At 37.0% G+C, this 27,536-nt stretch overlaps 1 protein-coding gene across 1 annotated transcript in view; it reads right to left on the bottom strand.

The window, feature by feature from the left end:
- Window positions 1-1,824: 1,824 nt before the first annotated feature.
- The window catches only part of LOC126267271 (kynurenine 3-monooxygenase-like), a 169,268-nt gene continuing 143,556 nt past the window's right edge, over window positions 1,825-27,536 (bottom strand). The window contains exons 9-11 of the mRNA XM_049972336.1: window positions 26,824-26,964; window positions 26,566-26,727; window positions 1,825-7,541 (exon numbers count right to left, since the gene is read on the bottom strand). Of these exons, the coding sequence (XP_049828293.1) occupies window positions 7,416-7,541; window positions 26,566-26,727; window positions 26,824-26,964 (429 nt within the window). The 3' untranslated portion in view covers window positions 1,825-7,415. The remainder of the gene's footprint in view (window positions 7,542-26,565; window positions 26,728-26,823; window positions 26,965-27,536) is intronic.

Below are 27,536 nucleotides of genomic sequence, written 5' to 3'. Positions count from 1 at the left end.
GAATGAGGTACTTCAATAGATGACATGATATTTTTCTGTATCTTTTGCTCAATTAAATCACTAACATGCACCTCCAAAGTCGCAACTACTTCTGAGACTTTGTTCTGACCCAAAACATTTAATCCGCCTGTTGTGTCTGAGATTTGCTTGCACACTTTTGTAAATTCCTGTTCAATGAACTCTTTAATTGTTTTAGGTTCTTTTTTACATCTCTAAACTGTACATTAATTACATTTCTTAGTAAGTCACACTACTTAATCACCTCAGAATGCAACTCCTCCGTTAAAGATAAAATAGCAGATTGTAATTTGGACATCTTATTATTTTCTTCTACATTTTCTTGATGTGAATGAATTGTATGTTTTTCTAGGTTGGCATTAGTTACATTTCTTAGTAAGTCACACTGCTTAATCACCTCAGAATGCGACTCCTCTGTTAAAGATAAAATAGCAGATTGTAATTTGGACATCTTATTATTTTCTTCTACATTTTCTTGATGTGAATGAATTGTATGTTTTTCTAGGTTGGCATTAGTTATGTCTGTTTTCATATTGGTTTCAGGAATGGCTTGTTCAACTTTAGCTCCCTGGGCATATATAACAGCATATCCCATAATTCCAATTTTAATTTAGTATTAGTATTATCTACCAATACATTCCAAAAAGCTGCATGTGACAATGTGGTTTTCAGGGGGTCGTATGTCAGGTTCCATTGATCAGAGAGATAAGGAGTGAAATGTTTCGGATAACCCTTGGCCTAGTGACTGCTGTAGCTGCCCTGTAGTATAGAGTCAAATTTAAACATTACACACTCTCTCCAGTCCAGACAAATTGAGCAAATCAGTTAGTTCTTTTGCATTAGATGTGGTCTAGGGTGGGCCTCAAACAGCTTATAAGAGCACCATTTGTTCAGAGGTGGCTCCTGGGAAAAACATTGAAAAATGATGATTTTTTGACGTACCGAAAGTACCAATTGTGGGGATTCTCACTTTATCTATATTTTATATATATTTATATTCATAGCAGAATGTCAAAATTTTCACTGTGTCTTCTTAAGATGATGATCTCTGGGATCCTTGAAACATTTTCCAGTATCATTACTGGGATCCAGAGGATCAATGTGACCATAGTTATGCATGTAATATATGTACATAATATCTGGTCTAAGATGTAAACATAGTTTTAACTGACAGTGAGCACATGACAAGGGTTCTGGTGTTACCAAACTATATTTTTAGTCACCAATTTTTCATCAATGAAACTTTGATACTCTGTCTCCTTACAATACAGGCTGTATTGACCTGGAAATTGTTTGATGGTGCCATCTGCCTGTATAAGCAATATACAAAAAAACGTTTTCTCATATGAAATTATTTATGCTTGTGAATCAAAACACCAAAGTTTTTGGTGTACTGTGGGTGTAGCCTAAAAATGCTGTGGATTTGTGTCTAAAGTAGTGTAAAATGATGGGAGACCATTTTATATAACCTTATATTATGTGTACTTATTTGTGTTTACATTTGTCAAAGCAAGTAAATTTGTTGAAGTATATTGTCAAAACTTTACTGACCTATAGAGCTCATTTTACATTAGCAGCATATCCTGGTGTGACAGGGAGAGGAAGGGAACCAGCTGAAAAATACTTATGTTGGAGCAGCAAAAAAGGTGAATATACTTCTCTATAAATAACTCTGACAGAAAATCGGGAAAGTGGGGAACCAGCTTCTTCAACAGTCATTCCACCTTCCTCATCAAACATTTTGGCATGTGAACATATTTGCACTCTTTTGCAACAAGTCTTGTGTGCATGCTGTGTGTAATAAGACAACATTTAACAAAAACTACGAGTCTGATGACAACAAAGTATCCGATACTAGGCTGCAAAGTTACAAAAATGAAAGAGTTTGTATTGTATCATTATTGGATTACTGTATTGTTGAAATAAATCAGCTTGAAATGTACTGGTACCAACAACTAAGATACACTGTAATTAATTTGTAAAGTTATCAAACCACGAACTGAAAATTGTCAAAATCAATGTAAACAAAGTCCACTTTATTAATCACAAAATTAGTATGTAGCAAAGTAATAATTATGTTACAGCTAACTGTTAAGCCACAGGATTTATGTTAGGAACAGAAACCATTTTGTACCTATAAAACTATCACCAAAAATTATGAACACGTATTTCACATTATTTTGTCATGAACTTAATAATATTTTGACATGCTAATGAATTCAAAAACATTGCAATGATTTGTATTGCCAAATTCCATAACCATTTTTGTAAAAGTATTGAAATCTTAATTGTAAACTCAAATAAATGTGATTGAAACAATGTACAATACAATTTTTTATTGTTGGAAGCTATATTAGGAGCAATGGCAATAGTCATGGTTCTGTCACACCTGTTTCATGTTTTAGACACAAAACCAATGTCTGTTTTTGTCAATTTGTGATTCAATAAACAAGTTTTAAAAGTATTTTTACTGTTTCTGCTTCATCACTCATTTGATTAATTTGACACAAATTGTCTGACATACATGAACCCAGATATTGTTTGTGGTGGGGGAAATACAACAAATCCGAGTTACACACCTCAATCAGGATCACTGATTATCAGCAAGTTAATTATCTGAAATTTAGCCATTAGAGCTAGTTACATTTTATTGCGACTATTTGCAATAATGTTTTTAATTATTTGTGCTCAGCATTTCACAGTGCTTCACTCAAATAACATTTAGTGACAATGATTTGACTGCCTGCACTTTTAAATGAGATCATTGAACAATAACTATCCATAATTAAAGCTGTTGACTATTTTTTAAGCTGATCAAACATAGAATATGTTGTCCAGGTAGACCACAACATTAGGAAAATGTAGCTGTTTTTCATGGGGCTGTCATTCTCCATGTGTATACTTTGGAGAAAATTGCTAGATGCTTTCTCTATGCTGTTGTTGGTGATTGTTTCTGATATCTGTGGCAATGTTACAAACATATGACTCATTTTTGTACTTGTGTACACACATACATTTTTACTCTCAGAAATCCAGATACGGTATATTTATGACATAAATAATTACATTCTTCCATTGCTGTAAAGTTTTATTTGTTGTTGTCATGATCACTTTTTATGATGCAACTGTAATCAGTTTTGGTTCACAATGGCAATCTTCAAATGGTACAATAGGAAAAGTAAAAAAGCTTCTGTTTAGACTTTTAAACAAGTAAAAATATTTTCACTATGTCTACTTTTGACTTAAGTACTGCAGAAATATCTGTGGATCATACCTATGGACAGAATTTGATGAACAAATGTTCATACATTGTCATACTAAGACTAATACCAAAGATTAGGGAATTATAGATACAAGTAGGTATACTTTTCTTTCCCTAGTCTTTGTGTTAAATGCATGCATTCTCTATAAACCAATACTTACTTGTAAAAATTGTAAAATATGAGAGCTTTGCAATATATTTTAGTCAGTTATTTGTAAAATATAAAATTAGCCTACAAGTTGCCGAAGCAGTAAAATCAAATTCATAACAAAGTAACATCTTTAGAATAAAAGGAACAAAGGAGCAATCCTTATGGTACACATTTCAAATGGCTGAGGGTGCTGCAATTCATGTTGCTAAATTTTTAGGCTACTGCCTTTAAGTTCAGAGGAGGCTATATGGACTGGATGACAAGGATAACTTTCTTCTGTAGCTCACTGGCACTCCTGGCTGCAACTCTTTCACATTAGTTACTCAGAAGTCAAAACATGGTCCAGATGCCATAGTGCAGCATTCTGTCACATGAAGGCCAAATTATCTGTTGGAGCAAACATGCAAGACACAGTGGTATCTCAACTAAATAGATTGCCATAAATATCAAAATGAGCATCTGTTGCAAACTCAGTCTGCTCATTGAGGAGTTTGTTCTTTTCCTTCTACTTTGTAATACAAATCTTACTTTTTTTTGTTATCTGACCATTCACTTTTTTCAATTTACATAAAATTATAGTTGTTCAGAGTCTTACCAATTTTGTGTCCCTCCTTTTGCATATATAAGTCTAATGCTTTGTTATTGTCGGCATGGTGTGGTCCTTAAATCACAAGTCGATCGACCTTCATGTCTGGCCAATAAAAGTTTCTTCAGTCATGGCATGATATTTTATAGGCCTCAGATATCCCATATTTATTATTCTTATGTAACAAGTTATGATGCAATTGGGTTTTTATGTTGTCTGATATCCTGAATACAATTGTAACTGCACTTTTCTGGATACATGCTTAATTTTATACTGTGTTTTGCATACTTGACCTTATGGCATCTGCATACGTAGTTTCTTTCTCTACTTTATCTTCTTTTTAATTGTATTGTATATGGTGTTCACAATTTCCAGATATGTCAATTTCTTTCTTTGCTTCTGCTTGGTGTAATGAAAGCTGTATTATTCTACAGTCTTTCCTTCTCATTCCATCCAGTATGTCTGCCCTGACCAAAGGCTTGGGGTGACTTTTTGTAACTTTCCCTATTTCCTAACTCTTGCCAATCTTTTCCTTTATTCTTCTGCCTTTCTCTTTGATACTTCTCCCAGAAAAAGGAGTCACAGGCTCTGAAAGTTTGCTCATGTCCCAACTTTTATATGTGTTTTCTTCTGCTGCTGATATTATGGAGGTTGGACAAAAATATGGAAACACCATGAGAAATGCATTCTTGAACATAACTGCTGATGTTAGCCTAGTCTGCACATTGTGTTGTAGCATTTGACCATGAACAACACCTTTGGAATGCCCTCAATATGTTGCAGGTGTCAACTTGATCAGAACAGCATTCTGTGAAGTTGTGAGTGCATTATGCCATGGCTAAGTGAATCTGAACATGAGCAAGTTGTTGGTGCTCACATGATGGATGCCAAGTAGCTGAGGTGTTTGGTGCTTGAAAAGGCACCATGTTGGAGATTTATACTGCATATCAAGAAATTAAAAAACATAATTTGCTAAACCACAATGCATGAAAGTGTGTGTTTGAGTGATCATGACAGACAATTATTCAAGAGGACTGTGATAAAATATAAGAGGCCAACAGCTGCAAATGTAACAGCAGAACTAAATGTTGCACTTGCAAATCCTGCCAGCACTGAAACATGAGGGGAACTCCATAAGCAGGGAACTGCAGCGTGAGCTTGAATTTCAAAACCACTCATCAGAGATGCAACTGTTCATAACAGGAAAACATGGTACAAAATCTGTAAAACCGGGAGTTTGAAACTATGGAAGAAAATCATCTGGTCAGATGGTTGAGCTTACATTTCAAGAGCAAAACTTAATAGTTTTCGGTGATGATTTTGGCAGCCATATCATGGTATTCCACGGACACTCTGCAATGTGGCATCACTGCCAAGGGTTATGTGATCATTTTGGCTGATCAGGCCCGTCCCATGACACATTTGTTCCCCAATGGTGATGGTAAGTACCAAGACAACGAATTGTAGCATCTTCCCTGGCTGCTGCAGTCACCAGATTCAATAATGTTGAGCCTTTGTGGTCTCCTTTGGAGAGAAGGGCACATGATCATTATCCAGGTCCATCATCATTACTGAACTTACCATTATTTTGCAGGAAGAATGGTATAAGATTATCTTGAAAACCATACAGTACCTGTATTTATCTGTTTGGAGATGACTGAAGCTGTCTCGAAAAGCAGCACTTTTTTAACAACATATCAGCCATTGTAATGTGTTATGTTTTTGGTGTTACCATATTTTTGTCCACCCTTGCTTATTATATTTTCATTTATTACTGTTATTGATTTACTGTACAGTATGTACCATAGGGTAAAATATGCTTGTTTCTGACAGAGGATGAACAGATTAGAAATTGTTAAACACGTCCATACATGGTGGTTTGCTATATATTTGAAATGCATGTCTGTTTTTGTTTTGAAATGGTGAAATTTTTTTTAAAAAATGTATTATCTTTCTGTTTATTTTAGATTCTGTTGTGAATTTGATTTTGGAATGCATGCTGCTCAACTTTCTAGCTGACTGTCCCCCTGCTTAGCTGAATGGTAACATGTTTGCGTATCATGCTGTGGGTCCAGTTTCGATTCTTGCCAGGTAGGAGGCTTTCCTCGACTTGTGTACTGGGTGTTGTGTTGTCTTCATCATCATTTCATCTTGACGTGCAAGTCGTACAATGTGACGTTACCTGAAATATGACTTGCAACCCGGATGTCGAGCTTCCCCTGACAGGGCCTCCCAGCCATCAACGCCACACGATCGTTTCACTTTTTCTAGCCAACTTCTGTATTTGCATTCTTTTCCCTCTGTGCTGACTGACTGAGTCATCAGTGTACCTTTTATCTATACTGTGTGGCTAATAATGTCTGAAGGAACCTTCAAAAAGGTCTTTTCTAACTGGTTAATATAGATATTTGCTATGCTTCACCCAGCTAGAAGAGGAGTGCAAGTGAGCTACAACAGAAAGCCACCCTTGTCATCTGGTCTATGTTGTCTCTTCTGATAGACAGTAGTGTAAACTTCTAGTAGCTTGAAGTGTAATGCCATCAACCCTTTGACATATCTACCACAAGGATTACTCCTTTGGTCCTTTTATTGTAAAGACTTTACTCTGTTTTGAATATGGTTTTACTGCTTTAACAATCTGTAGCCTATTATTATATTTTATGAATAATTGATAGAAATATTATTGTAAATGTGTCATATTTTATGGTCTTTATAAGTGAAGGTTGTCTCACACAGGATGCATGCATCTAGGACAAAGAGTAGGGAAATAAAAGTATACGTAGTTGTGTCTATAATTCCCTCATTTTTTGGTACTATGTTTAGTATGACAACTCATGAATATTTGTTCACCCAATGCCATCCATGGTTATGACCAACATGTATTTTAATAGAACTTTACTCAACTCACAAGTAGACCTAGTGAAAATATTTTTACTTGTTTTAAGGTCTTACTATAAGCTTTTTATTTGGCATCATCATGGAATGTTTGTGTCATAAAATCTGATTGTGTCAAAAATAAACAAAGCCACCATCTTCTTAAACAGAATGCCTTTTTTTTCAAAATCTTTATTATTTTAGTAATGGTATTTTTGGTGAATTGATTTATTACAGTAATAACAATGTATTTACCACAAATTTAACAAAAAGCATGAAACATATACAATATTAAGAAAATGTTGCTATAAATACACACTGTATAAATGAGCAGTATTCTGAGCTTTTTGTTTTGGGAATGTGTTGTGCATGAACAATAGTATCATGTCAGTGAATCACTTGGGGTGATATATGAGGCAGTGTAAATAATATATTATCACAGACTTGACTTTGTTGAATTTGGCAGTGTTTGTTGGCCAGTGCAAGATTTCTGCCTGGAAATCTGATATCATTGTGTCATTGTGTCATAATTCTGGTACAATAAAAAGTTTACAGGGTGTTTCAATAATAGCATGAATAAAAAAGAATATAAATAATACTACCACTAACAGCATTATCATGCCAAAAACCCCGAGAACAGCACGTATTGCCTGGAATAAAAACAAAAATTGATTAGTGCAGATTGTGTATTATACCATTACCTGGAATAAAAGATTAGACAAGTATATTAATGCAAGTGAAGAGTACTTTGAAGGGGACTGAAGTCTTGTGCTTAAAATGTGAATAAATAAGTTAAAAAAATTAATTCGGTTTCTTTTGTGCATCCCCTGTGTAAGAAGCGTGAAGCCTACGTTATGACATGGAAGCAGAGAATGAAACCAGTGCTCCAAATGGTATGGCAGTGAACTCTGAAAATGAGGAAAAATGGCATGAAAATCCATGCCTGCAAACAAAAAAATTTGTAACCACAAAATAATACAGGGTTATCCAAAATGGTATAAACACTTTCAAGTGATACTAAGACATGTTTGCATTGATATTAGGTACTTCATGATTACACAGGTATGTATGGAAACAGCAGCTTGGGAAGTTTTTTGCTACATTGATCTCCAGCAATATGGCTACCAGTCTAACGGAGAAGATTTTTTGTGCAATTAACACTGAAATTGCAAGACTACAGTGATCATTTCATTTTTTCAAAAGAATGGTGCTCCATTGCACTTCCTAGCAATGTCCAAGCGTTCTCAGAGACAGACCATTAGGGTGCTGGCTTTATCGTGCATCAGATGGCAATCTCTCATTGCTGGCATGGGCACCATGTCCTCCCATACCTGACTCCGTGTGAGCTTACATAAAAGACACTGTTTCCACACTTCCACTTTCCCACAACAGTGCTCACTTATGAGGATGTATCAGGAAAGGTGTGGCTGATTCTGATACGGACACTAGGGTGAGTGTGAGCAGAACTGGACTGTAGAGTAGATGTGTACCATGCAGGTTCTGGTTTACTCACTGAAGATTTGCGAACATGGCACAAAGAACTTCTTCAGTTGTTGTTTCCCTAAATATAAACATACAGTACCTAACTTCAATGCAAACATTTTTTACAATCACTTGAATGTGTCTTGATCTTTTTGAGTAACTCTGTATGCTGGAGAAATCTCATAGCTAGAGTTTACAGTAATGTAAAATTGTGTGAATGGCATTGTTATCACTTTTTGGCTGCAAAATTATTTATTTGTAAAACCCAATATTACAGTTTGACTTAATGGCTATTATGAAGGGAAACAATTGTGCTTTAGCTCATGTCAAAATCTAAAAAATCATGTGATGTGACATAGAAGCTGCTTTCATCATAATGTGTTCCTGATTATCATGTATTTTGTGTATTTCAGTTTTTGAATTGCAGTGTAAATATGTTGCTCACATTCTGGCCAATTTTTGCTTCATCCATAATATTGGGTTGATTAAATAACTCCATACTTATTTTATTTTATATAAAACAGAAGCTGGTTTAATCACATGTTGTTCTGTGAACTTATATCCATTTTAAAAATCTCTGTGTTAACTGTTCGATTTAATTGTGTTATAAGTATATTGCTCATATTCCACATTATTTTTATTCAATCAATTTTTCATACATTATGCATTTAATGGAGAAATCCATGTTAACACCTTTTGATAGAAATGGTATTCTACTTTATTAAATCTTGTCATGGAATGAGTATGTAATTCAGCATTGAATAGTGTTGGTTTTTGCACTGAGTACTGACTGGTATGCTTTGTAGTCTTAGTGACAGAGTATGTAGTTGTTGTATCAGGTACCATCAGGCAGCAAAATATTCTAAATTGAAGTGCTTATTTGTAAATCGTATTGTATGTTAAACTGAACATACTTCCACTGCACTGAATGTAACTGCATTTAGTAAACACTAGTTGTATAGAATTCACTAGTAGTGCTGAAAGCATGCTTTTAAATTTTCAATTGAGTGGGAGGATGATTTTAGTACATTGATTTCTGCTGAAATACATGATTTGTAGTATCAATATGACTACAGAGCATACTCAGTGACAAGAAGCCTCAACATTTAAAGGAGAACTACATATTCATTATGTGTCAAGATGTAATAAAGTTGAATACCATTCCTGCCACAATCTGTAACATGGAGTTGTCCATTAACTGAGAGGAACTATGACAAATATATGTGAACAAAAATAGAAAAGAACAAAAGCAACACACTTAACAATGCATTTAAATTAAGCAATTTTGTAAGCAGGAACAAAGATACCTGAGTCCACAGGACATCATGTGATCAAGCCAACTGCTGTTTTATATGAAACAAAAACAAATACGCAATCATTTACTCCACTCAGTATAACAGATGTGAGGAAAAACATATTTACATTTCAATTCAAAGAGCGCAGTACCCAGAAGAAGTCATAATCAGAAGCACAATCTGATGAGACCAGCTTCTGTTAATTGTTGCTGCTGTTGTTGTGATCTTCGGTCGAGAGACTGATTTGATGCAGCTCTCCATGCAACTATATCCTTTGCAAGCTTCTTCATCTCCAAGTACCTACTACAACCTACATTCTTCTGAATCTGCTTAGTGTATTGTATTCTTGGTCTCCCTCTACGATTTTTACCCCCCACACTGCCCTCCAATACTAAATTGGTGGTCCCTTGATGCCTCAGAACATTTCCTACCAACCAACCCCTTCCTCTAGTCAAGTTGTGCCACAAATTCCTCTTCTCCTCAATTTTATTCGGTAGCTCCTCATTAGTTACTTGATCTACTCATGTAATCTTCTGCATTCTTCTGTAGCACCACATTTCGAAAGCTTCTATTCTCTTCTTTTCTAAACATTTATTGTCCATGTTTCACTTCATACATGACTACACTCCATACAAATACTTTCCAAAAATACTTCCTGGCACTTGAATCTACACTCAATGTTAACAAATTTCTCTTCTTAAGAAACACTTTCCTTGCCATTGCCAGTCTATTTTTTATATTCTCTCTACTTCAACAATCATCAGTTACTTTGCTCCCCAAATAGCAAAACTCCTTTACTAGTTTAAGTGTGTCATTTCCTAACCTAATTCCGCCAGCATCACCCAATTTAATTCAACTACATTCTGTTATTCTTATATCATCCTTTCAAGACACTGTCCATTCCGTTCAGCTGCTCTTCCAGGTCCTTTGCTGTCTCTGACAGAATTACATTGTCATCGGCAAACCTCAAAGTTTTCACGAAACAAAAATAAATATGTAAAACTTCAAATCATCCAAGCAGCCTGGCAGCAAACTAAGGTCATGTTACCAGAAGTCCTTGTATGAATTTCACCCCCTATGTTACACTAGTGAGTGCGGCTTAATTCAGCTAACTCCACACTTCCTAATACATCCCTCCTCCCACTGTTAACAAGCAGAAGCACTCTGTGTAAATAGCCAAAGATGAGACTGCAGCACCTTTCTCCATTGCACCAAGACTGCTGAAACTATTGGATATGGGTGACTTGTTTATATAATTATGCAATTAGTTTGTGTTTGTAGTGCTACAAACTGAGGGAACAAAGAAAGAACTCAGTGGATGCCAATAACTGATGTCAACAGATTTTAAATCTGAAGTCTTCTAAGATGTTTGTAGAATTGTGCTGGACATCTAGAGTCATCAGAAAGTGTTTTGGGACTAACTCTCAGTAAGCTTTCCATTAAAATAGTTTTCTGTTCCTACACGGTGTTTCAAAAATGACCGGTATATTTGAAACGGCAATAAAAACTAAACGAGCAGCAATGGAAATACACTGTTTTTTGCAATATGCTTGGGACAACAGTACATTTTCAGGTGGACAAACTTTTGAAATTACAGTAGTTACAATTTTCAACAACAAATGGCGCTGCAAGTGATGTGAAAGATATAGAAGACAACGCAGTCTGTTGGTGCGCCATTCTGTATGTTGCCTTTCTGCTGTAAGCATGTGCTGTTCACAATGTGCAAGTGTGCTGTGGACAACATGGTTTATTCCTTAGAACAGAGGATTTTTCTGGTGTTGGAATTCCACCGCCTAGAACACAGTGTTGCTGCAACAAGACGAAGTTTTCAACGGAGATTTAATGTAACCAAAGGACCGAAAAGCAATACAATAAAGGATCTGTTTGAAAAATTTCAACGAACTGGGACGTGATGGATGAACGTGCTGGAAAGGTAGGGCGACCGCGCAGCTAGTGCAGCAGGTGATCCAACAGCAGCTAGTGCAGCAGGTGATCCAACAGCGGCCTCGGGTTTCCATTCGCCATGTTGCAGCTGTGGTCCAAATGATGCCAACGTCCACATATCGTCTCATGCACCAGAGTTTACACCCGTATCCATACGAAATTCAAAAGTGGCAATCCCTCAGCGCCACTACCATTGCTGCACAAGAGACATTCGCTAACGATATAGTGCACAGGATTGATGACGGCGATTTGCATGTGGGCAGCATTTGGTTTACTGACGAAGCTTATTTTTACCTGGATGGCTTCGTCAATAAACGGAACTGGCACATATGGGGAACCGAAAAGCCCCATGTTGCAGTCCCATCATCCCTGCATCCTCAAAAAGTACTGGTCTGGGCCGCCATTTCTTCCAAAGGAATCATTGGCCCATTTTTCAGATCCGAAACGATTACTGCATCACGCTATCTGGACATTCTTCATGAATTTGTGGTGGTACAAACTGCCTTAGACGACACTGTGAACACCTCGTGGTATATGCAAGATGGTGCCCAGCCACATCGCACGGCCGACGTCTTTAATTTCCTGAATGAATATTTCGATGATCGTGTGATTGCTTTGGGCTATCCGAAACATACAGGAGGTGGCATGGATTGGCCTCCCTATTCGCCAGACATGAACCCCTGTGACTTCTTTCTGTGGGGACACTTGAAAGACCAGGTGTACCGCCAGAATCCAGAAACAATTGAACAGCTGAAGCAGTACATCTCATCTGCATGTGAAGCCATTCCGCCAAACACGTTGTCAAAGGTTTTGGGTAATTTCATTCAGAGACTACGCCATATTATTGCTACGCATGGTAGATATGTGGAAAATATCGTACTATAGGGTTTCCCAGACCGCAGCGCCATCTGTTGTTGACAATTGTAACTACTGTAATTTTGAAAGTTTGTCTGCCTGAAAATGTACTGTTGTCCCAAGCATATTGCAACAAACGGTGTATTTCTATTGCCGCTCGTTTAGTTTGTATTGCCGTTTCAAATATACCGGTCATTTTTGAAACACCCTGTACATGCATAAATGCAGTTACTTAGAACTTTGAGACTGAAACATTTCAGAATAGGCACTAGGTTTGAGTACATAAAAGATTTCATAATATTGAATCACACTAGAAACTTTATCGAGACAATGTCAAGAGACAATTGAAAGACTTTTTTTTTGTATTTCTACACCAGCTATAATGATTGCACCAATGCCTTAACCACAATTTAAAAGCAAATAGTTCACTGTTATTGCTTTCCATCACCAATAGGAGCCAACAACTAACTATACAATAGCCAAAGAAATTGGGTAATGAGTTTTAAATGACACTATGCTGTAATAAGAAAATTTATTTTGAACATGATTTGGTAGGTGAAACTAATGTGAAATCACAACAAATTAATAATAATAAAGTTATAACTCATGTTGTTATCACTCCAGATGATTAAACTCTTTTTTATCAATGGTGCTAACTCTAAATCCTCACATCCTCATAAGAAGAGCTTGACACCTGTGCTGAAGTCTAATTCACATTCTGCTTACCAATTTGCAACTGGATAAAATTGGAAGTATGTGATGAAATTAAATCAACAGCAAATTAAATGGCTCCAGATTAGTGATTAGAGATACATGGACTTGATATTAATTACTTCTCTGTGCATATATAAACTAGATGTTTATTTGTGGTGTTTTTCCGGAATGCCTAATTAAGACAGTAGTCATTCCATGTTACAAAAATGGTTATAAATCTTGCACTAAACATTACTGTTCAATTTTTATGGTACCTGTTTTCTCCAAAATAATCAAATATAGTACACAAAACCAAATTTGCACACATTTCTCAAAACACAGTGTACCAGCTAATCGACGGTATTGTTTTGAGTTGCAAGTTATCAACAGTTAAAGCCATTGAAAATTTCTTTTGTACAACACTCTTTTGAATCCAAACTGTTTGCTAGAGCCTTGCAAGTGGACATGAGCAAGGCATTTGACTTTGTAGACCACAGAATAATACTGGAGAAACTATGGTGTTATGGCATTAGGGATCTGAAACTCACTCTCATTAAATACTATCTTAGTAACAGGAAACAAATTGTAGTGTGCAATTATTAAAAATCATAGTCCCTGAGTGTTACTAGAGGCATACCTGAAAGATCAGTGCTTCAACCACTACTGTTTATAATATTAATAAATCACCTGTGCAGCAACATGCCTGCTTTATGCAGATGATACTGCTTTCATAAATTCAGCAAAGGACATAACTAAACTAAAGACGCAAGGTAAAGATTATCTCAGGTTATTCGAAATGTTGTTTGAAGCCAATGAGTTAGGTATTAACTATGAAAAGAATTTAGATACTTCTTGAAGCCTTATTATTATTATTATTATTATTTATTATTATTATTATTTTCAGTTTGTGCAGCGTTGATCTCGAGTCTCATAGACTACAGATCTCAAATGTTTTCCCCAAAAATTACACATGTCATTTTCTTAAAAAGAGGTTAATAACTCCTATTGTGCCTTATTTCATTGCCAACTAAGATATAGCTTTCTTCGATGGAGTAATTCTCCAGGAGCTAGGAAAATTTTTATTTGGCACAAGAAAGCCATAGGAGCATCTCTGAAATTACAAACAGTAACATCCATGGAGACTAAAGAATTACTGATAATGACAGTCCCATCTCTTTTTAGATGCAGCTGCCTTTGTTACTTAAAAAAATCCTTAGGCAGTTGGTTCATAATGATAATAATCATCAAACATTAAAGACAGACTCACCTTACACTTGACTTTAAAAAAAATGCAAATACGAGAAAGGCTAAGGCTTTTCAGCACATTGCTTGTGCAGGTGCATGCTGATTTTCTTATTTCACTCAAAAATGGCTGAAAGGGAACATGTTTTATCCTCTTGACACTTTCAAGATGAGCCCTGAGCCTCACTCAGGCTATAACCCATAACTGTAGGTGCCATATCTCCTGAATTATGAACTGTGTGTCGTACAGTGCTATAATTTTGCGGGTACATTCAGTATTATATGTGGATACTGTCTGCAAAATGTGTTGTGAGTAGAATTACTAGTAAATAAGTAATAAATTGAAATGCATGCTGGTGATACTCAGGCTTCATCTTAGAAATGTTAAAGAATTTTAAAACTGTTAAAAAGTTGACCTGCTTTACTAAATAATTCATGATAGTGTTAGCTTGTAACTTCTTTTTATGCATTTTTACCCCTTCTGGTATTTTTCTTATGTACATAATGAATATACAAGTGACTAAATAATGCTAGCAAATGTTTTACTATTAACCACACTGGGAAATTTTTGTGTGCCATATTTCTTTTACTGTGTGAACCTCAATAAGCAACTTAACAATGTTTAGAGCCATATTCTTTGTATACAACGTTTCTAATATTACTGTTGAACCACAGCAGGTCTTCTTTATCCCTCCCATGTGGAGAAATCTTTGTATATAACTGATGTTTTATGATGTATGTACTTCAGTTATGTGTAGTATGGTGGCATAGTGTACATAAGTATGTTTCCTAATATGTCAATAATACTTTATAAAACCTCTTGTACATTATTCATGATGGCATCAATTGCATGCAAATACTTAAAGATAGATGACTGAATAAATAAATATACTTGCCAGAAACTATAGTAGAATTGATGATTCCCAACTTTTGTGAATTGAAAATCTTACATCATTATCTTTAAATAAGAATGATTGCAGGAGATATAATACACCAACGTCCTCTATGCACTTGAAAAATATGTGACAAATCTTCAAAGATTAAATAAACTTAATGATGGGAAGATTGAAGGAAGAGTTGTGTTGAAAACTAATTTAAAAGCAAGGAAATGTACATCTGTTTATTAAGTGACAAAGAATTCGAGCAATATTTGATTTCAAATTTATGTGTTATTATTGACACTTTTTATTCATGGATGATGAATAACTGTTTTGAATAACTATTTTTATTTGTTATTCAAGAATAATAATTTTTATCTGTTTTCATTACTCATCATTTGAGTAAAATTTGTGCAATTGCAGTGGTAAGGGAAATGCAATGTTTATGTGTACACAGGAAATTTGCAGCTTATGTGTAAGTGTGTGCAGGTGTCCAGCAGATGAGTGAGCTAATGTCTGTGGCTATATTGTCGTGCACTCACACTCAACTGCACACTTGCATTGTTGTTGACAAGAACTGACTCAAATGTGTTATAAGACAAGGCAGCATTGGTCATCTTTGGCAACTTCTGCCATGGTATGCAAAGTTAATTCATGTTATCCCTTGCACAGCACAACCACATGCATGCCACTTAGATCTGCCTGCCATCACATAGCTCTATTCACATTAACCAAGACTAAACTGAATAAACAGTTGTAAACTCATTCCACATTGTTTTGATACGAGAATCATTCAAATGATCTACGAAGCATGTAACTAACGAATTAGCTTGCTTACTTATATACTCCAGTAGTCAGCTGATTTTTAACAACAAGATGAGATGTAGCTGACTGTGTACTTGGACAAACTTTGTGCATGAATCCGAGAGTATGAACAAATTTGCCTTTGTTCCATTTACTGACTTAATGTAAGACCAAAACTGTTTTGGATTTTCTGTCAAGTCAGTAGATAGAATATTACTTTCAAGTTCATTGAAAGCTTCATGCAGGACTCTCCTTACACAAATTTTGGTGTTATTCAGTTTTTATGTGTCTATGAGACTTTGGCTACATTTAAATTGAAGTTCTCTTTGCTTTTTAGCACCTTTCAAATATTACTGTTGAACCACAGCAGGTCGTCTTTATCCCTCCCAACTTTTCTCAGCACATATTTATCTAAAGTGCGTTCAACAGTACTCTTGAACTTTATGCATTGATACTAAACATTTTTAGTGCTGGGGATGAGATTTTCATGCCGACCACTCAAGTAATCTGAAATCTGTCTTCTATTGCGTTGCTAGGGAGGGAGACCTTCCTACCTTTCTTTGTAGTCATATCCAAAACCATATGATTATGGCCTTACAGTCACTGATTCCATGTTCTAAACTGAGTTCTCATCTGTTTGTCGCCAACAGATCTGAGCTGTTACCTTTGCAGTTCAGTTGTCTGATTAACTGTTCAAGGTGATTTTCAGGTAAGGCATTTAGAACAGTTTCACTAGACTTTCTTTCCCTACTAGCCACCCTAATCACTTGAGTCTCCCAGTCTGTAGGTGATAAGTTGACATCTCCACCTAACACAACAACATGGCCAAGAATTTTTTGTAAAATATTTTCCAGGTTCCCCCTAAATGTTATGGCACTACTGCTCATGAGACAAGTGGTTTATTAAGGCATTGACTGACCATGTTTGAATTACGTTTAATACTCACTTTACACATTTGGAATCTGTGCTAATCTCACTAGATATTACCAAAATTTTTAGCACAAGAAACATGCCTGCATTTTTCTGCAATATATATTCTACTCGGAGTTTAGAATTTATTGCTACTAATATCTAGTTTCAGCCAACTTTCTGTCACAAGTATTATTGGGGCATTATTACCATTTATTAGCAAGACTAGTTCTGGGATACTTGCACAGATGCTCCTGCAGTTAACTAATACTAGATTAACATTTTCTTTCTCTGATGAACAATGTTACTCTCTTTAATTAAAGAGGACAGCATTCTTTCCTGTCTAAATTCAGAATATATCTTATTGGGCCTGGAGAGGGATTCCTCTATTCTAAAATAGCCAGATGTACATATCAGAAATACCCTGCTGCCCTACTAACTGATTCCTGCATGTAGTGCACGCCTGATCTATTAAGGGGCTCCTACAGTTCTCGGTCCATTAGTGGAAGTCAACATATCTGCATCAAAGGTCATCACAGAATTGTCCGAGACCCTGGTTGGAGCCTTTCACTCAGCTCCAAACGAGAGGATCATGACTAGTTTTGGGAATAATGCTGCAAAATGATAGCTCTGCTTGTACCCTGCAAGTGAGGCTAACTGTCTTCGCCAAAGCTGCCAGATGACCTGTAAGAATGTAGGATGGCCTCTGAAACCAGGCATCAGGTGTAATTTGTGCTGACATTAGACACAATTTGCAGCCAGATAGATCCAGTGTGCTCAATCGCTGCTGGCAGAGCTCTCTCCGTATGTCATGACGTGACCCTCTGCAAAGCAGACATAGTGGATACTGTGAAACATAGCAAGCTGGAATTTAAGCTGTTGTGTCTCCTGATCCCCAGAATATCTATTTTTTCATTCTATATCTAATATAACTGCACACATAATAGGTACGCTGTGCAGGAATGTGTAAAATTAATATATATACAAAGTCTCATTTAAGCATATAACTCAATGTCTTATGTTTAGCTTCCTAATTACAATGATGCACTTACTTTAACTAGAAGTCTAATTAATTAAAAGGTCTAGGTAATGGAAATTATCATGATGATATAGGTAATCAAATAACTGAAATGAGGGACATCTTACCCAAGATCATTCCCAACTCTCCTAAAGTGGTGTTCAGTTGCCAACACAACCTCCGCAACATCATGATCCATCCCTATGCCACTCCAAATCCCACCCAGATGCAAGACCTGCCCAATCCACCTATCCAGCACGTCCTATTCCAGTCCTGTCACAGGCTTATCCTACCCCATTACAGGCTGGGCCAACTGTGAAAGCGGCCATGTCATTACATCAGCTCCCCTACAATCATTGCACAGCTTTTACATTGGTGTGACTACCAACTAGCTGTCCACCAGGATAAATGGCCACTGCGAAACCATGGCCAGAAGCAAAGTAGACCACCATGTGGCACAACATGCAGCTGAACATGATGTGCTTGATTCAGCCTAGGCTATCTGCATCCTCCTCTCCACCATCAGCTTTTCTGAACTGCACAGATGGGAGTTATCCCTAAAACAATATCTCCTTTCCCAAAATCATCCCAACCTCAACCTACAGTAACCTGCTGTCCCCACACCTTCTACCCAGAAGTTTCTAACCCCTCTGTCCTATCACCTCCTCCCTACACGTGTTCACTGATCACTGCCAATGTACCCACCCGACTTCTCATTTTCTACTCCCCATTGTCCTCCTCCCCTCCCCCTCCCTCCCTGCCCCACCACAGGCTCCTGACACTGCACCTGGTGGTAGTCTTGTCAGGCCTCTCATCTACACCACTTTTCTCTCCCCCCGCCCATGCCCCCCTCTCTTCTCTTTCCCCACCCCCTCCAGATTGCTGCTTTCATTCAGTGTGACAGTTACATTCTGGTCTGAGCTGCCAGAAGTGGTAGACATGTGTGCATGAGGTGTGCTTGCTTGTGTGAAGGAATGTGTTTGTGTTTTTTCTTCTGAAGAAGGCTTTGGCTGAAAGCTAAGTATGTAACAGTCTTGTCATTGTGTCTGTCTGCAACTCAATATGTCATCTTTATGGTAAGTAACAATCTATCCTTTTCCTTTTATAGTGGATACATAAGTGCTGTATAATATATTAAAGCTATTTGGAGGATACTATTAATTCTTCACTTGCAGAAGTTTTTGGGACTAAAATGTAGTATATTTTTAAAACTAGTTATGTACATGGTGGACAAATAAGTCATGCTTTGTCAGTTATGCACTATCTTGCACCCTGAAATGTAAGAAGGTCATCTACCATGGAACACATAATATTTTGCAAACAATCTGGGCTTCTTTAATGTCTCAATAATATTTCTTGTCTTGGAAATTGAAACTTTTGTTATTTGCCAACAGCTTCTACTTCAAAATGTTTTTAGATTGTAACTGGTTTTTGATAATACTTCTTCCTAATTTGACTTCACTTGCTGAAGATTGGTATGTAGTAGATCAAAGGTGTAACACACAGGCTATTAAATACATATTAACAAGATTTTTTAAATTGAAATCTTTTTAAATTTGAATAGAACATACACTTCTAGGTCTATGATCATGATGCACCTTGAAATATGTTTCGATTTTAGAAAAGCTTATTTTTTCAGAGTAATTTTTGCAGTTTCAGAACAAGACTGTGTTGCATGTAAAGAGAATGCTGTCAGTTCAAAACGAAGTAGAAGAATATATGAAACATCTATTATAGGGCTGGCAAGGGGTGAAAGACTGAAAAGTGTTAAAAGGTACAACTTTCTCCCCTACTAATTCTACATCTTTCTTGGCTTTACTTTTGCTTCTGATTTTTTCTTCATTTTTGCAATGTTTTTCCTTTCTTTCTTTTTTCTTTTCTTTTTTTTTTTTACTGTCTTTTGCCAGATTCATGCTTTCAATCTTACAATCTGTTTCTTCATGGCCAGGAAGAAAAATTACAGGAGAAATATGGAGGATTCAGAGTATGACAAAGAGATAAGAGTAGGTTCCAGTGGCCGAGTTTGGATAGAGTAGAAAAGTAGCATGGGGAGTCTGAGGATTTCCTGATTTGCAGCCTGTACAATTGCTAGATTTCCAATTTGTGGTCAAAAGTTGTGGTTCATAATTTTATGTTGCTGGAGAGGTCTCACTTGAACAAACCAAAAAAATCTGGGGTTGGAAGGCAAAATCCAAATGGTATAGGTTAGCAAAGTGGGTCCTACCCTCATCAAAGGTAAGGCAGCTGTAAAAGAAGCCACTTTTACCAAATTCACTGTATTCAATCCTAATATGAACTGGAACAGATTATCCACCTGGGTGAGTGGCCACCTTCAAACTGTAGCAATTGGCCACTTACATCACATGGTACAGACATGATGTTCAACATGATATGGTAGACTTCAGTCTCTGCTTTACAGCCTAGGCCACTGAACTCCCCCCCCCCCCCCCTCCCCCTCCATGCCATCACACCCTCACCCGTACCCCATGTCCTCTACAACACTTTTGAATGTTGCAGATACAAATGCTCTCATATTCTTCATTCCCCAAGACCACTGGCCTCAGTCTCTGCTGTCCCTTGCTTCTTTCACCCCACTGCCCCTCCTCCCCTACTATTTCCATCCCATAGTGTAATAAAAAATTAAGAAATAATGTTTTTCATAAATAACTCACCTTACCTGTCAACAAAGTCTCCTTTGAGGGATATACACTTGATTAACTTGGTTGTTGTTGTTGTGGTCTTCAGTCCTGAGACTGGTTTCATGCAGCTCTCCATGCTACTCTATCCTGTGCAAGCTTCTCCATCTCCCAGTACCTACTGCAACCTACATCCTTCTGAATCTGCTTAGTGTACTCATCTCTTGGTCTCCCTCTACGATTTTTACCCTCTACGCTGCCCTCAAATACTAAACTGGTGATCCCTTGATGCCTCAGAACATGTCCTACCAACCGATCCCTTCTTCTGGTCAAGTTGTGCCACAAACTTCTCTTCTCCCCAATCCGATTCAATACTTCCTCATTAGTTATGTGATCTACCCATCTAATCTTCTGCATTCTTCTGTACCACCACATTTCGAAAGCTTCTATTCTCTTCTTGTCCAAACTATTTATCGTCCATGATTCACTTCCATACATGGCTACACTCCATACAAATACTTTCAGAAATGACTTCCTGACACTTAAATCTATAAACGATGTTAACAAATTTCTCTTCTTCAGAAACGCTTTCCTTGCCATTGCCAGTCTACATTTCACATCCTCTCTACTTCAACCATCATCAGTTATTTTGTTCCTCAAATAGCAAAATTCCTTTACTACTTTAAGTGTCTCACTTCCTAATCTAATTCCCTCAGCATCACCCGACTCAATTCGACTACATTCCGTTATCCTCATTTTGCTTTTGTTGATGATCATCTTATATCCTCCTTTCAAGCCACTATCCATTCCGTTCAACTGCTCTTCCAAGTCCTTTGCTGTCTCTGACAGAATTACAATGTCATCGGCGAACCTCAAAGTTTTTATTTCTTCTCCATGGACTTTAATACCTACTCCAAATTTTTCTTTTGTTTCCTTCACTGCTTGCTCAATATACAGATTGAATAACATGGGGGAGAGACTACACCCCTGTCTCACTCCCTTACCAACCACTGCTTCCCTTTCATGTCCATCGACTCTTATAACTGCCATCTGGTTTCTGTACATATTGTAAATAGCCTTTTGCTCCCTGTATTTTACCTCTACCACCTTCAGAATTTGAAAGAGTATTCCAGTCAACATTGTCAAAAGCTTTCTCTAAGTCTACAAATGCTAGAAACGTAGGTTTGCCCTTCCTTAATCTAGATTCTAAGATAAGTCGTAGGGTCAGTATTGCCTCACGTGTTCCAACATTTCTACGGAATCCAAACTGATCTTCCCTGAGGTTGGCTTCTACTAGTTTTTCCATTCGTCTGTAAAGAATTCGCTTTAGTATCTGGCAGCTGTGACTTATTAAACTGATAGTTCGGTAATTCTCACATCTGTCAACACCTGCTTGCTTTGGGATTGGAATTACTATATTCTTCTTGAAGTCTGAGGGCATTTCGTCTGTCTCATACATCTTGCTCACCAGATGGTAGAGTTTTGTCAGGACTGGCTCTCCCAAGGCCGTCAGTAGTTCCAATGGAATGTTGTCTACTCCGGGGGCCTTGTTTCGACTCAGGTCTTTCACTGCTCTGTCAAACTCTTCATGCAATATCGTATCCCCCATTTCATCTTCATCTACATCCTCTTCCATTTCCATAATATTGTCCTCAAGTACATCGCCCTTGTATAGACCCTCTATATACTCCTTCCACCTTTCTGCTTTCCCTTCTTTGCTTAGAATTGGGTTTCCATCTGAGCTCTTGATATTCATACCAGTGGCTCTCTTTTCTCCAAAGGTCTATTTAATTTTCCTGTATTTGTCTTACCTCTAGTGAGATAAGCCTCTACATCCTTACATTTGTCCTCTAGCCATCCCTGCTTAGCCATTTTGCACTTCCTGTCGATCTCATTTTTGAGACGTCTGTATTCCTTTTTGCCTGCTTCATTTACTGCATTTTTATATTTTCTCCTTTCATCAATTAAATTCAATATTTCTTCTGTTACCCAAGGATTTCTACTAGCCCTCGTCTTTTTACCTACTTGATCCTCTGCTGCCTTCACTACTTCATCCCTCAAAGCTACCCATTCTTCTTCTATTGTATTTCTTTCCCCCATTCCTGTCAACTGTTCCCTTATGCTCTCCCTGAAACTCTGTACAACCTTTCGTTCTTTTAGTTTATCCAGATCCCATCTCCTTAAATTCCCACCTTTTTGCAGTTTCTTCAGTTTTAATCTACCAATAGATTGTGGTCAGAGTCCACATCTGCCCCTGGAAATGTCTTACAATTTAAAACCTGGTTCCTAAATTTCTGTCTTACCATTATATAATCTATCTGAAACCTGTCAGTATCTCCAGGCTTCTTCCATGTATACAGCCTTCTTTTATGATTCTTGAACCAAGTGTTAGTTATGATTAAGTTGTGCTATGTGCAAAATTCTACCATGTGGCTTCCTCTTTCATTTCTTTGCCCCAGTCTGTATTCACCTACTATATTTCCTTCTCTCCCTTTTCCTACTACCGAATTCCAGTCACCCATGACTATTAAATTTTTGTCACCCTTCACTATCTGAATAATTTCTTTTATTTGATCAAACATTTCTTCAATTTCTTCGTCATCTGCAGAGCTAGTTGGCATATAAACTTGTACTACTGTTGTAGGTGTGGGCTTCGTATCTATCTTGGCCACAATAATGCGTTCACTATGTTGTTTGTAGTAGCTTAGTCGCATTCCTATTTTCATATTCATTATTAGACCTACTCCTGCATTACCCCTATTTGATTTTGTGTTTATAACCCTGTAGTCACCTGACCAGAAGTCTTGTTCCTCCTGCCACCGAACTTCACTAATTCCCACTATATCTAACTTTAACCTATCCATTTCCCTTTTTAAATTTTCTAACCTACCTGCCCGATTAAGGGATCTGACATTCCACGCTCCGATCCGTAGAACGCCAGTTTTCTTTCTCCTGATAACGACATCCTCTTGAGTAGTCCCTGCCCGGAGATCCGAATGGGGGACTATTTTACCTCCGGAATATTTTACCCAAGAGGACGCCATCATCATTTAATCATACAGTAAAGCTGCATGCCCTCGGGAAAAATTACGGCTGTAGTTTCCCCTTGCTTTCAGCTGTTTGCAGTACCAGCACAGCAAGGCTGTTTTGGTTATTGTTACAAGGCCAGATCAGTCAATCATCCAGACTTTTGCCCTTGCAACTACTGACTACTGAAAAGGCTGTTGCCCCTCTTCAGAAACCACATGTTTGTCTGGCCTCTCAACAGATACCCCTCCGTTGTGGTTGCACCTACGGTATGGCTATCTGTATCGCTGAGGCACGCAAGCGTCCCCACCAATGGCAAGGTCCATGGTTCTCCATCAAAAAATGGGTTCTCTCAGGTTCCTCAAAATATTCATTGACTGCAACTATCAGTTCTCATTTGACAAAAATTTCTTCCCAGCAAGCCAAAGTTTTAAGTTATTGAACAGGAAGCAGTCTTTTGCGGATACATCTGATGAACAGGGTGGATGAGGAACCAATTAACTGCCCAGTTCATACACTTTCCCCATTGTTATCACTTATGTGTGGGATGGCATATTATCGTGGTGAAAGATAATTTTTTTGTGTGCCACCCTTGGTCTGTTTTGGCTCTGGTGAGTAATAATGGATTGTTTCATCTACAGTCACAAATCAGGACAAAAAGTCTTGTGGAGTATGATTAAACATCACCAGACATTGCTAGTTCAGACAATTCAACAATAAATGGGGTGCAGTTATGATTCTACCTTTTTTCAGGTCTTCCATAAGAATTAATCTTAGGGAATTCAAAAAAAAAAAAAAAAAAAAAAAAAAAAAAAAAAAAAAAAAAAAAACAGTGGGCATCACCTTAATGCTGACAAAATGGTCTTTGCCATCTTCAGTGTAATTTTACTAGAGTTTGTCCATTGTTTTGACTGCTGTTTTGGCTCTGGTGTGTAATAATGGATTGTTTCATGATTAGATTAGATTAGATTAGATTAGATTAGATTAGTTTTTCATTCCATAGATCCATGCTGAGGAGATCTTCGTGGATGTGGATGTGCAACATGTCATATCTACAGCCTACAGTCACAAATCAGGACAAAAAGTCTTGTGGAGTGTGATTAAACATCACCAGACAATGTGTTGAAATATTGTGCCAGATGCTTTTTTTAGTTGCATGTGAGCAGTCGTGGCACCCACCATGCACACAGCTTTTTCATAACCAATTCTCCATGCAGGATACTGTGCACATGCTCAGTTAAGATGCCTACAATCTCAACAATCTCATAATTTTTATTCAGTAATCTTGCTTTACCATATAACGGATTTTGAAAATGGTCTCCTTTGTGTTGACCTCAACTGGAAAGCTGGAGCACACTTCAGTTCTTGTCCAGCCTTATTTAAAATCATTGATCCAAAAGTAAGTGGACTTCAATGATGGTGTAGAGTCTGCCTGAACTTTGACGAATTCTGATTTGATTTGTGCATTAGTCCAACTCTTCAAATAAAAACAACCCAAAACTCAGTTTTTTCGATTTTCAATTGCAGTAGACACACTGACCAATTCAGGCAGCTCTCAACAATGAACTGTGTGTGGTACATTGTTAAAATTCTTTATACGATCTTTGGAATAGTCAAGCTTACCAACCATGAAGGTCCAACAATAATGATTCATTCTTTCATGGAAACCACCCTCACAGAACTTTTTCTTATCTTTTTCTCTAGACCTTTGAGCTTTTGCCTGTAGTCTCCCTTATTCTTGTGTTCCACTATCTTTCCTGATGTCCTCCTGCCATGTTCTTTCTCCTCCTTCACTCCCTGCCCCTCCTCCTCAGTCCATGCGTTTCCATTTGCTTCCATTTAAAGTAAACAGTTTTCTCACTATTTTGTATCCTTGTTCATAGCTCAACTCCATTTCTCTTTGATAAGAATTGATCCATACTCTAATATGTATTATATTGCATGCTTGGTATTCATGCAGATAATGTGTCTTGTTACAGACATAAACTACAGAATTCAGTCAGTTATATCACAAACACACACATTTTCTTGAAGTAATTGTTTCATAGTACCTTACCTTGGTAAGATTTAAATTATAGCATTGCAAAGTTACACTGGAACCACTCATGTGATTATATGAAGTGGGAAAGTCAAGAGATATCAGTTATAGATGAAGAAAGCTGCAGGCTATTAGGAAACTAGCATAAACTGCAAAAGTGCACTTTATTTAGGTGAGAGGCAGCATATAAAAAGCTTGCAGGTTCCTCTTTGCAACACTGATTGAGTAAATTGTTCCTGCATAAAGCTGTAATAATAGTGGAGGCCAATTGTGCCCAATTTGGCATCTTCTGTAGGGGCATGTAGTCTGTTCAACTTGTATACCAATACTGCATTATAAAGACAATATCTAATTATGTTAGGAAATGTTCTCATAAAATTTCGAGCATCGAGCACTATTTTAGTGTTGCAATTATCCTCTCTTCCATCCTTGTACATTTGTTCCACAGGAATGATGAAAATATTGGTGCAATCACAGTAAGTATAGGGACCAATATTTAATTAATCACAAGGGTAAAAAATTAATAAGCAGTGAGACTGGAAAGAATGCTCCACAGTAGTCTCCACTGTGATTTGTAAAGTGTGCTTATAGGATTAGTGAAGTGTGCTTATAGGATTAGTGAAGGAACAGTTGATAATGGCAAGATAAGAAATACATTTTGAGCTTTACACTTTCTTGTTTCCATTCACCTTTGAAGTTCAGAAGTTCATTTAAAAGAAAGTCAGTAACAATGTTCCAAATGTTCCATAAGCGTTTTTTTTTTTTTTTTTGTTAAAGTGTCTAGATTTTTCACTATACTTCACTTACATTAATTAGACACTGTTTTTCAACTATTGTATTTTTAATCTATTACCTTATCCTGCCAATACTTGTTCTTCAGGCACCAGGAATATCCTTCACTAGTAAACGTAACTGATATGTACAGTGGAATCCATAGTTTGGGTATTATTTGGTAGAGTGCATTGTCCAATTTCTTCCTCAATAAGAATGATTTGTGGTTCATTAGATGTCGCATCTGAAATAATGGAATAAAAGAAATTCACTTTGACTTTAGTCATATGTGTTTTCTGAAATTTACCAAAGCTGGATATTTTATACAAGGGTAACTTACTTCATAGTAATTGTACATTGCTAGATCACAGATTGCTTCTGCATCTTTGTTTCTTATCTCTGAATATTTAGGAAGAACTTTAGAGAAATCTTCATTGTACTGTTGCATCAAGTTGTCCAGTATTAAGCAATCTTCAAAACCCTGAAAAAATAACGATTTAAAATCAGTGTATGTAACAGAACAAAGTATTGTGTGCCTTAAGCCAAACCAAAAATAATCCATGCATTTAAAATGAATGACAAGAACTCAGAGACTATGAAGCAAGTGACTGCCCAGACCATAGGAAATTTATCACCATACTCTGCAAACCATGACAGATTCGCACTAGTTGTGTGTCTTTCCAGATTGTTTTCTTGAAATACTGCAGTCTTGTTGAACAACATGAGTACTGTACAATGCTTGTGGCCCGTAAGTATCTGGAAATTTGTTGCATATGTATAATTAACAAAACAACAATGCCCTTACAATCAGTGCCCTACCTTATAGAGAGCTAAATTAAGGAAGGAAATGCGTATGCTTGTTGGAGGAATCATGTATCATTTTCTGAAATTATACAAGAAAACCACAGAACAATTTCTGAGGATGGATGAATTGGGATTTCTAATGGACTAAATTTATGCTTATATATCCATGTCTTATCCATTGAGTTATTCCAGGTTAATCTTCACAGTAAAAATCAAGCCATGCAGAACATTAACACCTTTGGGTTTTTC

The sequence above is a fragment of the Schistocerca gregaria genome, chromosome 4 (assembly GCF_023897955.1).
Source record: "Schistocerca gregaria isolate iqSchGreg1 chromosome 4, iqSchGreg1.2, whole genome shotgun sequence".
Lineage (NCBI taxonomy): Eukaryota > Metazoa > Arthropoda > Insecta > Orthoptera > Acrididae > Schistocerca > Schistocerca gregaria.
This window is presented reverse-complemented; position numbering and strand designations above follow the sequence as displayed.